The sequence below is a fragment of the Eulemur rufifrons genome, chromosome 2 (assembly GCF_041146395.1).
Source record: "Eulemur rufifrons isolate Redbay chromosome 2, OSU_ERuf_1, whole genome shotgun sequence".
In the NCBI taxonomy this organism is placed as follows: Eukaryota; Metazoa; Chordata; class Mammalia; order Primates; family Lemuridae; genus Eulemur; species Eulemur rufifrons.
In genome coordinates this window covers 57192142-57204456 of record NC_090984.1, presented here as the reverse complement: position 1 = coordinate 57204456, position 12315 = coordinate 57192142, and the positions used below count along the sequence as shown (strand labels likewise).

The window sequence follows — 12315 nt, the reverse complement described above, 5'->3', positions numbered from 1 at the left end:
CCTGGGTAGGCAGTGTTTCTGAACCCTGTTGCAGTAGGCACAGTATGGCCATCTGTGGTCACTGTTTAGTTCCACACATTAGATACCTACTTTGATGATTTGTAATTTAATTATTTATTTCTTTCTTTTTTTTTGAGATGGAGTCTTGCTCTGTTGCCCAGGATAGAGTGAGTGCCATGGCATCAGCCTAGCTCACAGCAACCTCAAACTCCTGGGCTCAAGTGATCCTTCTGCCTCAGCCTCCCAAATAGCTGGGACCACAGGTGTACACCACCATACCGAGCTAATTTTTTCTATTTTTAGTTGCCTGGCTAATTTCTTTCTATTTTTAGTGGAGACAGGGTCTCGCTCTTGCTCAGGCTGGTCTCAAACTCTTAACCTCAGGTAATCCTCCCTCTTGGGCCTCACAGAGTGCTAGGATTAGTGGTGTGAGCCACCACGCCTGGCCAATTTAATTATTTCATAAATGCTTTGTTGTGATGTCTTTTATGTTAGTTATTCTTGCCTGGATAATGTAGACCTATGTTACTAATATTATTCTTGTGCCTAAATTTTATGAACAGCCAGCATAATATAATAGAAAAATCAGAATCCAGGTTCAAGGTGGTCTTTCAGCCAGGCGCAGTGGCTCATACCTGTAATCCTAGCACTCTGGGAGGCCGAGGCGGGAGGATCGTTTGAGCTCAAGAGTTCGAGACCAGCCTGAGCAAGAGCGAGACCCCACCTCTACTAAAAATAGAAAGAAATTATATGGACAGCTGAAAATATATATAGAAAAAAAATTAGCCAGGCATGGTGGCGCATGCCTGTAGTCCCAGCTACTCGGGAGGCTGAGGCAGTAGCTCAAACGATCCGCCCACCTCGGCCTCCCAGAGTGCTAGGATTACAGGCGTGAGCCACCTCTTTCTTAGTTTCTTATGTTGAACTTGACTCTTCAACTAGATTATGGGCTACTTAATGTCAGGAAATATCTTATGTTTATTCCTTTATTCCTCACAGCATCCAGCACAACTTTAGGCATGTTTAAAACTTATGGAATTAAGTTATTGTTTATTTGAATGGAGTCATTAATAAAATTATACTGGGAGTATCATATGGACAGTCCTCAACAGTTACTATTATAATTTTATCACAAAATCCCAAATCATATGTTAATGCATATTTGGTCCCAACTGTAAATGTATCACACTTTGAAGTAATTCTATGAAGTAGGAAGTTAAAAAAAAAAAACATTGGAAATAAGACTAATGAATTAAACTATTAGTAATACATGACTGTACAATTTTAAGTCAATGTATGTATCAGTGCTAAGCATTCAGCCACATTACTTTTATATTTTCCTTAGCACTATTGTACTACAAAATGCTTGAAGTTTAGAGTTCTAAGAAATAGGCCCAGCTACCTAAGTTGTAATTGTTGTCATGATTGTTTGTAGCATTGTAATTTTTATTATTTCTCTTGAGAATAATTCCATAACTCATCTCAATTTTCTGTGGTATAGTATTATTCATATTGTATAGATAGTAAATTAAAGCTAAGAAATGTTAAATCATTTTTACGGGGTTACATGAATAGCATATGTAGAGCTAAGATCTCACTTGAGCTTTATCTGCTTCCCAATCCTATATTCTTTTTTCACTCTGCCTCACATCTGCCCTCTGGGACAGCTTTCTCTCCATTTCCTCCCCCTCTCCCAGCCCCTGTTAACCACCATTCTATTTTCTATTTATATAAATTTGACTATTTTAGATAACTCATATAAGTGGAATCATAAGCTATTTGTCTTTTTATGGCTAGCTTGTTTAGTGTATTGTTCTCAGGATTCATCCATGTTGTAGCATGTGTCCAAATTTCCTTCCTTTTTAAAGACTGAATAATATTCCATTGCATGTGTATAGCACATTCTGCTTATCCATTCATCCATCAATGGACATTTGTATTGCTTCCACCTCTTTAAATGAATTCTTACCGTCTCTTGGTAGGTATGTGAAGACCTCATACCTAACAAAAAAATCCATGCCACTGGTTTGCCATTGCATAGAATTCACTAGCAAGCTGGCCTGGAAAACCTCATTGTAAGCACTGTGCCTTTGACTTAGATTACTTGCTCTTCTCTCAGTCTTCCACAACTCAGTAATGACATCTCTATTCATCTAATTGCTGTGGAAAAATCGTTGGCTTCTTTCTTTCTCTCCCACCTCATATCCAGTCCATCAGCATGCTAATCTTGTCAGTCCCTCCTTTGAAACATACCTAGTCAACATACCTAGCATCTGACCACTTTTCATAACCTCTGCTACTTTCTGACCTGATCCAAACTGCCATTATGTTTTCTTGGACCACAGTAAAAGCCCTAACTTTTCTCGGCTTCTATGCTTGCCCACTGCAATCTATTCTCCAGACTACAGCTGTTGTGATCATGTTAAAACATAAACCCAAACCTTCCAATGGCTTCCTGTCTCACTCAAAGTAAAATCAAAAGTCTTGACTACATCCTACAAAGCCTCATCACATAGTCTGTGCTCCTCCCTCCAACACCTATATCCATCTCTTATTCCATGCCCTATCACTTTCACCTTGTTTATTCTGTCTGATAACTTGGCCTCTTTGCTGCTCATTGAACATGCCAACACTCCTGCTCCAGGGTCTTTGCTCTAACTGTTTGTTCTGCCTGGAATGTTCTTCTGTAGATGTTTGTATGGCTAAGTGCCTTACTTCAAGTTTCTGCTCAAATGTCACATTATCTGGGAGGCCTTTTCAGACTCAGTATCCAAACTAGCACACAAACCACTCCCCCACTAATCTTCTGTATTCTCTTGCTCTGCTTTTTTGTTTGTTTTATGACTTGTCACTCTTGACATATTTATTGTTGGTCAGTTCCCCACTAAAATACAAGATTCTTGATGGCAGGGATTTTGTTCTTACGTTACTTACAGTTAGAACAGTGTTTCACATGTAGAAAGTGCTCAAAAATATTTATTGAATAAATGAAAGAACTACAAATTTGAAAGTAACATGGACATTACCGTTGTAGACTAGCCCAAAAGCTCTCCTTCCAGAAGATATCATCAACCTATTTTTACCATTTTCACTACAGTGATTCTTATATCTTTCTGAGATTTCTGTAGTAGACTCCCCTATTTCTGTTCTTGTTCCATTCTCCATTCTATAATCCATTCTCCAACTAGCAGCCTATATCTTTTGAAAAGTTAATCAGACCTGTCATGATGCTAATTTTCTGAGTAAAACTAACACTCCTTACCATGGTCTGCAAGACCACAAGATGTAGCTGCCCCCTAATTTGCTAACTTCTTTTTTTAACCACTGTCTTACTATGCTTTAGCTACATTAATGTTTCTCACACATACCAAACATATTACCATTTGAAGGCCTTTGCACAGCTACTCCTCTGCCCTGACCAGTCTTTCACGATCCTCATATGTCTGGCTCCTTTTCATGTTGGTCTCATTTTAAGGGTTACCTCCTTAGAAAGGTCTTCGCAGTTCATCCAATCCGAAATAGCCTCTCCAGTCACTCTATTTTCTCTATAACACTTAAAACCTTAAATTATCTTGATTAATAATTTTCTTTTATTATTGATCTTCCCATATCTGCATGACAACAGGAACTTTTTCTTATTTGCTTTTCTATACCTGGCACATAGAAAAATGCCTGGGACTTTTGGTCACTTTAATATTTAAACAGGTGATGGATGGTTGAATGAATGAATAAATGAAGCTTTATAATAGTGACTTGAGACATTTGTTAAAACTACAGAATCTCAGTCTCCTCCTATGAAATTGAGTCAAAGCATTAGTTATGTGACCCAGGAATTTGTAGTTTAACAGATACTCCTATGATTATTTTGACTAGGCAAATCTGGAAAATGCTAGTTTAATGGAAATAGTGCTGAGTGAATGAATGAGTGAGCAAGCAAATAGGGGTGATAATCCAGGGAGCAGTCTTCTAACCTTATATATTTATATGAATTAGTTGAACATTTCCCAAAGTGTGTACCATAGGACACTAATTACACAAGGTTTTTGATACAAAATGAATTATCTCTTCTGATACTTTTAGGAATGCTGAATATTCTTTTTTCGGAGCTAGCTAGACATCCATTAGGATATTGAAGGGTATGAGAAATTATACATCATAGAAATCTACTTAACTATTAAATAGATTTGCCAAATTTATTTACCATCCCTTCCCCAAACTGTTTTCTCACCAAATCCCTTTTAATATGCTAAGGAATATGCACTTATGCGCTGTACATCAAGTGTAGTCCATGGTTCCGTGCTACTATCACAGCTTATTTTATCCATGGTTAACTGTCAGCTCAAGTCACTTATGTAACAGATGGTTTGGACTAAACTATAAATTTTAACTAAAGCGGCTTTAGGGGGCCATATGTAGGCTCTATATTTCTTTTTAAAACTATATGCTTAATATATTAAAAATCAAATAAGAATCTTTTGACTGTTATTTTGGGGTAGGCTATAAGCATAAAGAACAAATAATTTGACTTTTTGTATGCATTAGTTTATATTGCCATCTTACTGCTGAATTACTTTGCCTGAAATTGCCTGCTGTTTTTCACTCATCTATTTATTTAAACCCCATTAATCTCATGTAAATTTTTCTAGGTCTGTCTAGTTTCATTGCAGTAAATTTAGAATCTATTATATAGAGAGGATAGCCTTTTCAGATTTTGCCTTATTTCAACTTATTTTCCCACTTAGATTTCCCACCAAGATCAGAACCTACCCATATAGAGAGGCAAAAATCTAATAAATTCACATGTTAGAGTAATTGTCTTTGGTTCTACTTTTAATCATCTTTGTATAATTCTGAGTCAAATGTTTTCTTATGATGCCACTGCTTTGGTTTTCTAAAAAGTTGAAGGGTGGAAAATTAAATCTGTGTTATGTTAAGATAGTGATTTCAAGTGTTTGATATCCTGAAATAGCTTTTGTAGTATGCCTAGATAATATATCCCGTAACGTAATAGTCTGATTGTCCTGATGTATATGCACTTGCCTACTTATTTACCTAAAGAATTAGGCAACAGTTTCCACTATTGATTGTGTTATTTAAAGATATTAATGATTCCATATTTAATCAAGTAAAACCTTCTACACTGAGTTTTAGCTGCAAGATATAGGTTCACTTTTTTTGCTTCAAACTCTCTACCATTAATGGTAGTTAAAGTGATTCTCAAAGGAAATTCAAGGAAAGACTATTGCTATTTAAAACTCTTCAGCAAAACCTTACAGAGGCAGTTTTGCAATTGTTTATCCCCTATGATTATTTTTCTCTGCCTCTATTATCCAAGGCACATGGCAAGAAACTAAATAAAATCTTCATTCTTTACCATTTACCCAAGATAAATATATTGAGCAAGTGCCTATTTGTAAAACTACTATATCATTACTGTTACAAGGAAATATTTTCAGTTTATTTTTCTAATTGCATTTACCTGTTGTTAAAAGGCATATGTTTTGTTTCTGTTTTCATCTGGACTACCATTTTACCTTGTAGAGTATCTCAGGCTTCTGATTATAATCTGGTTTTATTATAACCTAGGAGTAGCTTAATTTATGAAGGCCGTTGAAGGGTAAAAATAGTCACATTATTGGCACATGGTTCCTGTTACAGGAAGTAATTTGGTTAAGATAAATGTTATTTTGAGTAATATTTAGAACAACTCTCAGTGTTAGGCAAACTTGGGTGTGCCCTCACCAATGACATGGTCAGGAAAAATGTTAAATGGGAGAGTTCAGATGCAAGACAATATAGAAAGGTGCCCAGACATATCTCAGAGCAGTGTTAGCATGTTGATTACACAATTTGGATTGCAAACCCAGAAACACCCTTCAACTTAAACTCACTTACCAATTGTGGTTTTTATAGGCATGGCTAGTTTCATTCTAGTGGGTTCTTGAGCCTGTTCACTCCCAGCTTTATCCTTGTTTTAGCTTTTATTATATTAATGAAGGATTTGCAGGTTCTTGAAGGTTAGTCTTCAAATTACCAAATAAATATCAGGTAAAGATTGTCCTGTAATCCTTTAATTATAATAAATGAAAAACAAAAATCTGAGTTGAGCTCATAGGGAACTATACAAAAGACTTTTTTCTATTTGTTTCAAATATTGAAGGGTGTTCAAAGGAAGAGTCCTGGCTTGACTAGTGAATACACAAACATCATGTAGGTACAGCTCAGAAGGCAAGGAAATATAGTATATAGCGCAGGAGTTAATTCTTTTTTAAGAAAAAGTCATTTATATTTTATTCTCTAAAACCATGCCTAGTCTACCTGAATTATCTAGGATGTTTTTCTGTTTCTATTCATAGGACACATTCCCTTGCAATTCCAGATATCTGTTTGTTTATTTGTTTGTTTGTTTTTTAGAAAAGTTAGAATTACAGAGTATTGAGAAGCAAGAACATAGGGTCTCAAAGCATCAAGACTGTATCTCTAACCTTTCTCTTTTGGCAGTAGTGTGATGTATCTGGCCACTCATGAACTTTGACATTTTTTTTTTTAATTATATATATATTAAGGTATGAGATTCTCAACTTTTCTGGCCCAGCATGCCTGAGAGATCTGAGGCATTCACATCAGTGACAGTAGCTGGGAATCAGAATCTTGAGGAGGGGTGTGTGTTTGGTTTAGGGAGAAAAATAGATGATGTAATAACTCCTCTCCTTTTCCTCTAGAGTCACTAGAGTGGATCTAGGTGATGACTAAGGTCCCTCCAGTTCTAAAATTCTATTATTCTCTCTCTGTTCTTTCCATGCCGCCTACACACCTGCTTCTCTATAATGATAGAGCCCAATTTTCCCAGAGAAAGAGAGATCTAATACATCAACTTACTATAGAACTATTATTCTTACTTTTTAAGTACATGTACGAACAACCAATATTCTTTATTTAGATGGAAAGTAATATGAGTTTAAAGTAAAAGCTGGGAATTCACTTGCTGGTATGTTGGGGAAAATATCCTAGAATAGAAAAATATGGAATTTCTCTTTTGTAAAACCAAATTAAGAAAGTCCTCTGAAAATAAATAGCATTTAAAACTTTAGTTGTAGGCCGGGCGCGGTGGCTCACGCCTGTAATCCTAGCACGCTGGGAGGCCGAGGCGGGTGGATTGCTCAAGGTCAGGAGTTCGAGACCAGCCTGAGCGAGACCCCGTCTCTACTAAAAATAGAAAGACATTATATGGACAACTAAAAATCTATATAGAAAAAATTAGCCGGGCATAGTGGCGCATGCCTGTAGTCCCAGCTACTCGGGAGGCTGAGGCAGTAGGATCGCTTAAGCCGAGGAGTCTGAGGTTGCTGTGAGCTAAGCTGACGCCACGGCACTCACTCTAGCCTGGGCAACAAAGTGAGACTCTGTCTCAACAACAACAAAAAAAAAAAACAAAAAAAAAAAAAAAAAAACTTTAGTTGTAGAAATCAGGTTTCTTCTGCCTTATTTCCTTTTTGATTAAAGTATGTAGAGTATATGCCAGTATACTTCAGAAACCAGTATTTGATAAGTATTCTTGTTTCTTTCTGTCTGGGCTGCTTATTTTAAAGTCTTAGGTTTAATTAAATATGTATATAAAACGTATATATGGACCATGGAAAATATTATTTGAATTTTGTCTAAAACACCAATAATGTGATATGAAAATATCTGATATTTATTGTTGACAAAATCACAGGTACTTTATGTAGTTTGTTGCCTACATCATAATTGAAAAAAATACTAAACTTCAATTAGAGGTTAGTAAAAGTAAAGATGTAACTTTTTTCCCCACTGTTCACAGATCCCCCGGTCAAAAATTATTTTCATTTCCCCAGATACAAGAAAGCCAGATGTAATCCTCAGCATCTCAGGAGATTTAATCTTTGAAGAAAGTGGAGCTCAGGATCTTTTCCATATTTAGCCCTTAATGCTTTTCAAGCCTTTAAAATAGGCAACTGGTTGATTATTAAATGGTGATTGTCAATGTCTCTTGCATTAGGAACTTGGCTTATTGCCACTAATTTTATTTTACATTACTGAATAATAGATATTTACAAAAGCCAGTTTAGTCATTTGCCTTAAAGTCAAATCAGAATATATCTGTTAGTAGTAATGAATGCTTTATTTATGTCTTGACTTTGAGCTGCTATGGCTATATGTTCCCTTGTCATTAAGCAGGAAATGTAACTCATGTCATAAACCCTGAATCATTCTTCTACTTTAAGGAACTATTGCTTGGTCAAATTTGTGTGATTATTATTTTTATTTACTTTTTTATTGTAAAACATATATAACAAAATTCATTAATTTAACCATTTTTAAGTATATAATTCAGTGGCATTAATTCTATTCACAATGTTGTACACCCATTGTCACTATCTATTTCCAAAATTTCTCATCACCCCAAACAGAAACTGTGTACTCATTAAGCAGTAACACCCTATATTCCCACTCCACCCAGTTCCTGGTAATCAATAATGTACTTTCTATCTCCATAAATTTGCCTTTTCTCAATATTTCATATAAATGGAATCATATGACATTTGTTCTTTTGTGTCTGGCTTATTTCCCTTAGCATAATGTTCTCTCAGAGTTAATCCATGTTGTCACATGTATCAGAATTTCATTCCTTTTTGTAGCTGAGTAATATTCTGTTGTGTGTACATACCACATTTTGTTTATTCATCTGTAGGAGTACACTGGAGTTGTTTCCACCTTTTGGCTATTGTGAATAATTCTGCTATAAACTTTGTGGTACAGGTGTCTGTTGGAGTCCCTGTTTTCAGTTCTTTTGGTTGTATACCTTGATGTGGAATTGCTGAGTCACATGGTAATTCTGTGTTTAACTTTTTGAGGAATGTGATCTTTTTTTTAATAATAGTTCATTCTAGTTTTTTTTTTACTATCCTTTCATTAATGTTTCTTAAGTTTCTTTTTTTATTTTTTGCTTATTTCCTTGGTTGACTTTTGTTGCTGATTTTAAAGAAATTATTTGTTTTGATCATTCATTTTTTCTTTTCTTTTCAATTGTTTGTTTTTCAGACCCGAGTCAGAACTCCATCACAGGGGAACACAGCCAGCTGTTAGGTATAGTATTACCATGGGGATAAACTTTCTCCAAAGTCACTCTTTACCCATTTATACTAACAGACATTACTCCCTTCTCTAATTCTATTTTCTATCTCTTCCATTTCTTTTCACCTCTCAACGTTTTGTCTGCTGTTTTTATTCTCAACTTGGTAAGATTTAGGAAACTACTTCTGTAATTGATTGCTAAGACTTAATTTAGTTACATTACAAAGTAATTTTACGTGGTCTGTGGTTAAAAAAGAAAAATCTAAGAATTAGGGCCAGGCATGGTGGCTCACGCCTATAATCCCAGCATTTTGGGAGGCCGAGGTGGGAGGATCGCTTGAGACCAGGAGTTTGAGACCAGCCTGGGCAATATAGCAAGACCCTATCTCTATAAAAAAACAAAACAATAAAATAAAAATAAGAATTTTTTTTTTTTTTTTTTGAGACAGAGTCTCACTCTGTTGCCCGGGCTAGAGTGAGTGCCGTGGCGTCAGCCTAGCTCACAGCAACCTCAAACTCCTGGGCTTAAGCGATCCTACTGCCTCAGCCTCCCGAGTAGCTGGGACTACAGGCATGCGCCACCATGCCCGGCTAATTTTTTGTATATATATATTTTAGTTGTCCATATAATTTCTTTCTATTTTTTTAGTAGAGACGGGGTCTCACTCTTGTTCAGGCTGGTCTCGAACTCCTGACCTCGAGCGATCCACCCGCCTCGGCCTCCCAGAGTGCTAGGATTACAGGCGTGAGCCACCGCGCCCGGCCAAAAATAAGAATTAGAACTTCATTTTTCCAAGATAATTTTGAAGATATTATAATACTCTGATATCTTGGACTTTGAAGCTACTTTCTCTTTTTTATTATTTTTCTTGGTCTTTGATTGCCATTTTAATTACTGAAAGTACTTCATAAACAGTATGGCCTTAAGTAATCCATAAAAATTGATGTTCTAGTTCCTTAGCAGTGAAACAGGTTCTGGAAATGAATTGATTTCCCCTAAGTGTATCACTTATTTAAATTTCAGTAAGCTTGTAATTTGACAAGAGTTTCACAATATCTCAGAACTGATAAGTTTTGAAAATATAAAACTGAAACATACTTTGGTAAGGGATTCAGACAATACAAACAGTATATGTAAAGAAAGTAAAAGACCTTTGAAGTATCTCTTCTCCCTACCAACTCACCTCCACTCTCCCAAAGTACTTGGTGTTGACAATTTATTGTGAATTCTAGAAATTTTTGATTATAAATTTTTTCATTTTATATGTGATTTTTTATATCAATGGGGTTATAGTATATGGACTGTTCTCTTGAATAGACCCTTTTTTTCACTTAACATTTTATCTCGGACATCTCATATCAGTACATAAAAATCTATCTTATTCCTTTATTTGTGGTGGAATAGTATTCTTTCACGCTCCTACACTATAAATTTACTCAGCCACATTCTCTATTCCTGAGCATTTAAGTTATTTCCAGGTGTGTTAATGTTACAAATTATGTTGCAATGAACATTTTGTACTTATATCCTTGCATTCTCATTGCCAGTGTATTTGTAGGGTAAATTCCTAACAGTGGAATTCTTTACTCAAAGGGTATGTATATTTAAAAAAAAAATACATCAACTTAAACTCCCATGAATAAGAGGTATAGAGGAATGCTTGCCATGCTTGGGTCCCTACCACTGAAACTAGGTATTGTCAGTCTTAAAATTTTTTCTTTACCTAATAGGTGAAAATGGCATCTCTAGTTTTTATATATACTACTTTAATTATGAGTGGGGTTAAGTACTTTTAAATATATTAACAGCCATTTTGTGTGTGTGTGACTTTTGATTTGAGTCTTATTTTGATTGTACACTGCTGAATTCTTAGCTGTTTGTTTGGAGACAGAGTCTCACTCTATTGCCCGGGCTAGTGCTGTGGCGTCAGCCTAGCTCACAGCAACTTCAAACTCCTGGGCTCAAGCAATCCTACTGCCTCAGCCTCCCAAGTAGCTGGGACCACAGGCATGTGCCACCATGCCCGGCTAATTTTTTTCTATATATTTTTAGTTGTCCAGCTAATTTCTTTCTATTTTTTAGTAGAGACAGGGTTTCGATCTTGCTCAGGCTGGTCTCGAACTCCTGAGCTCAAATGATCCACCCACCTAAGCCTCCCAGAGTGCTAGGATTACAGGCGTGAGCCACCACGCCCGGCCTTAGCTGTTTGAATATGCACAAAGCAGCTGTAAGCTATCAGCAAGTCCAAAGTAGGGAAAGTACTTGATATGACTTGTTTACTTATAAAAGATTCAGAGTATTAGTTGAAGAAAAATGGAATACTCTATTTTTGCTCTATTTTGAGTACTTAGAATACTCCTTGAGTTAGTGAGAAGAGTTAATGCAATCTTAATTTTCATTCCTTTGAGTGAATTTATATGTCGAAACAGTACCTGACACCGTAGGCACTCAATAAATATTTATTAAGTAAATGGTTGGACATAAACATAGAAATCTGATCACCAAGGTCCTGGCCTTGTGATACTGGAGGTGTTTTCTTTTCTATTCGCTATTCTCTCTTTTATATTGGATAATTTATTTACACTGTTCAAAGTTAGTCTTCTCTATATAAAAATTTCATATTTGGATCAGAAATCGTTAAGATTTCATTGAACAATTTTGCCAGCTCATGAGAAGAATATCTTTCTCCAAAAATTATTAAATGGCTTTTGTCCCTGATACATACATAGCTGGCAGAAAAGTTTGAGAGTAGTTCATTATCTGACCAGGAACACATACACAGTGGAGGTAGGGAAGGAGACAGCTAATGAAATGGACAATTGGGAGTTGGTACAGTTCCAGCATTACTAAGCTAGATTTTGTTTCCAGTTAAGCACCTGTAGTAAAAAATAACAGGAGAATTGGAGGCAAAAAGCAATAATATGTGAGACTGTGAAGGAAGAGCTCTCTTAGTCATCATTAGCCAAAAATCCTAATAGTACTTGTAAAAAGACTACTCCAGACATTAAGCTCATTTGGCAACCTACAGTTGCATACAATTTTTAACAGACCAGGGGATTTATCCAGAGTCTTCTGATCAGACTCTCAGGTAAGTCCATCCTGTTACCCTAGAGTCTCTCCTAGGTTCAGTAGGTCGTATTATTATATTTTCTTCTTTTCTAATGCTCTGAAGAACTACTATCTTCTGTTTCCTATCCTAAGTAACTTTGTTTTAGCTA

General features: G+C 35.9%; 1 protein-coding gene across 3 annotated transcripts in view; it reads left to right on the top strand.

Moving 5' to 3' along the window:
• SLC12A6 (solute carrier family 12 member 6) overlaps window positions 1-12315 on the top strand; it is an 87907-nt gene that overhangs the window by 33824 nt on the left and 41768 nt on the right. For 2 of the 3 annotated variants that reach the window (XM_069484801.1, XM_069484822.1), the window contains exon 2: window positions 9064-9108. The exons of the other annotated variant lie outside the window; for it this stretch is intronic. In XM_069484801.1, the coding sequence (XP_069340902.1) occupies window positions 9064-9108 (45 nt within the window). The remainder of the gene's footprint in view (window positions 1-9063; window positions 9109-12315) is intronic. 3 annotated transcript variants of the gene reach the window in all.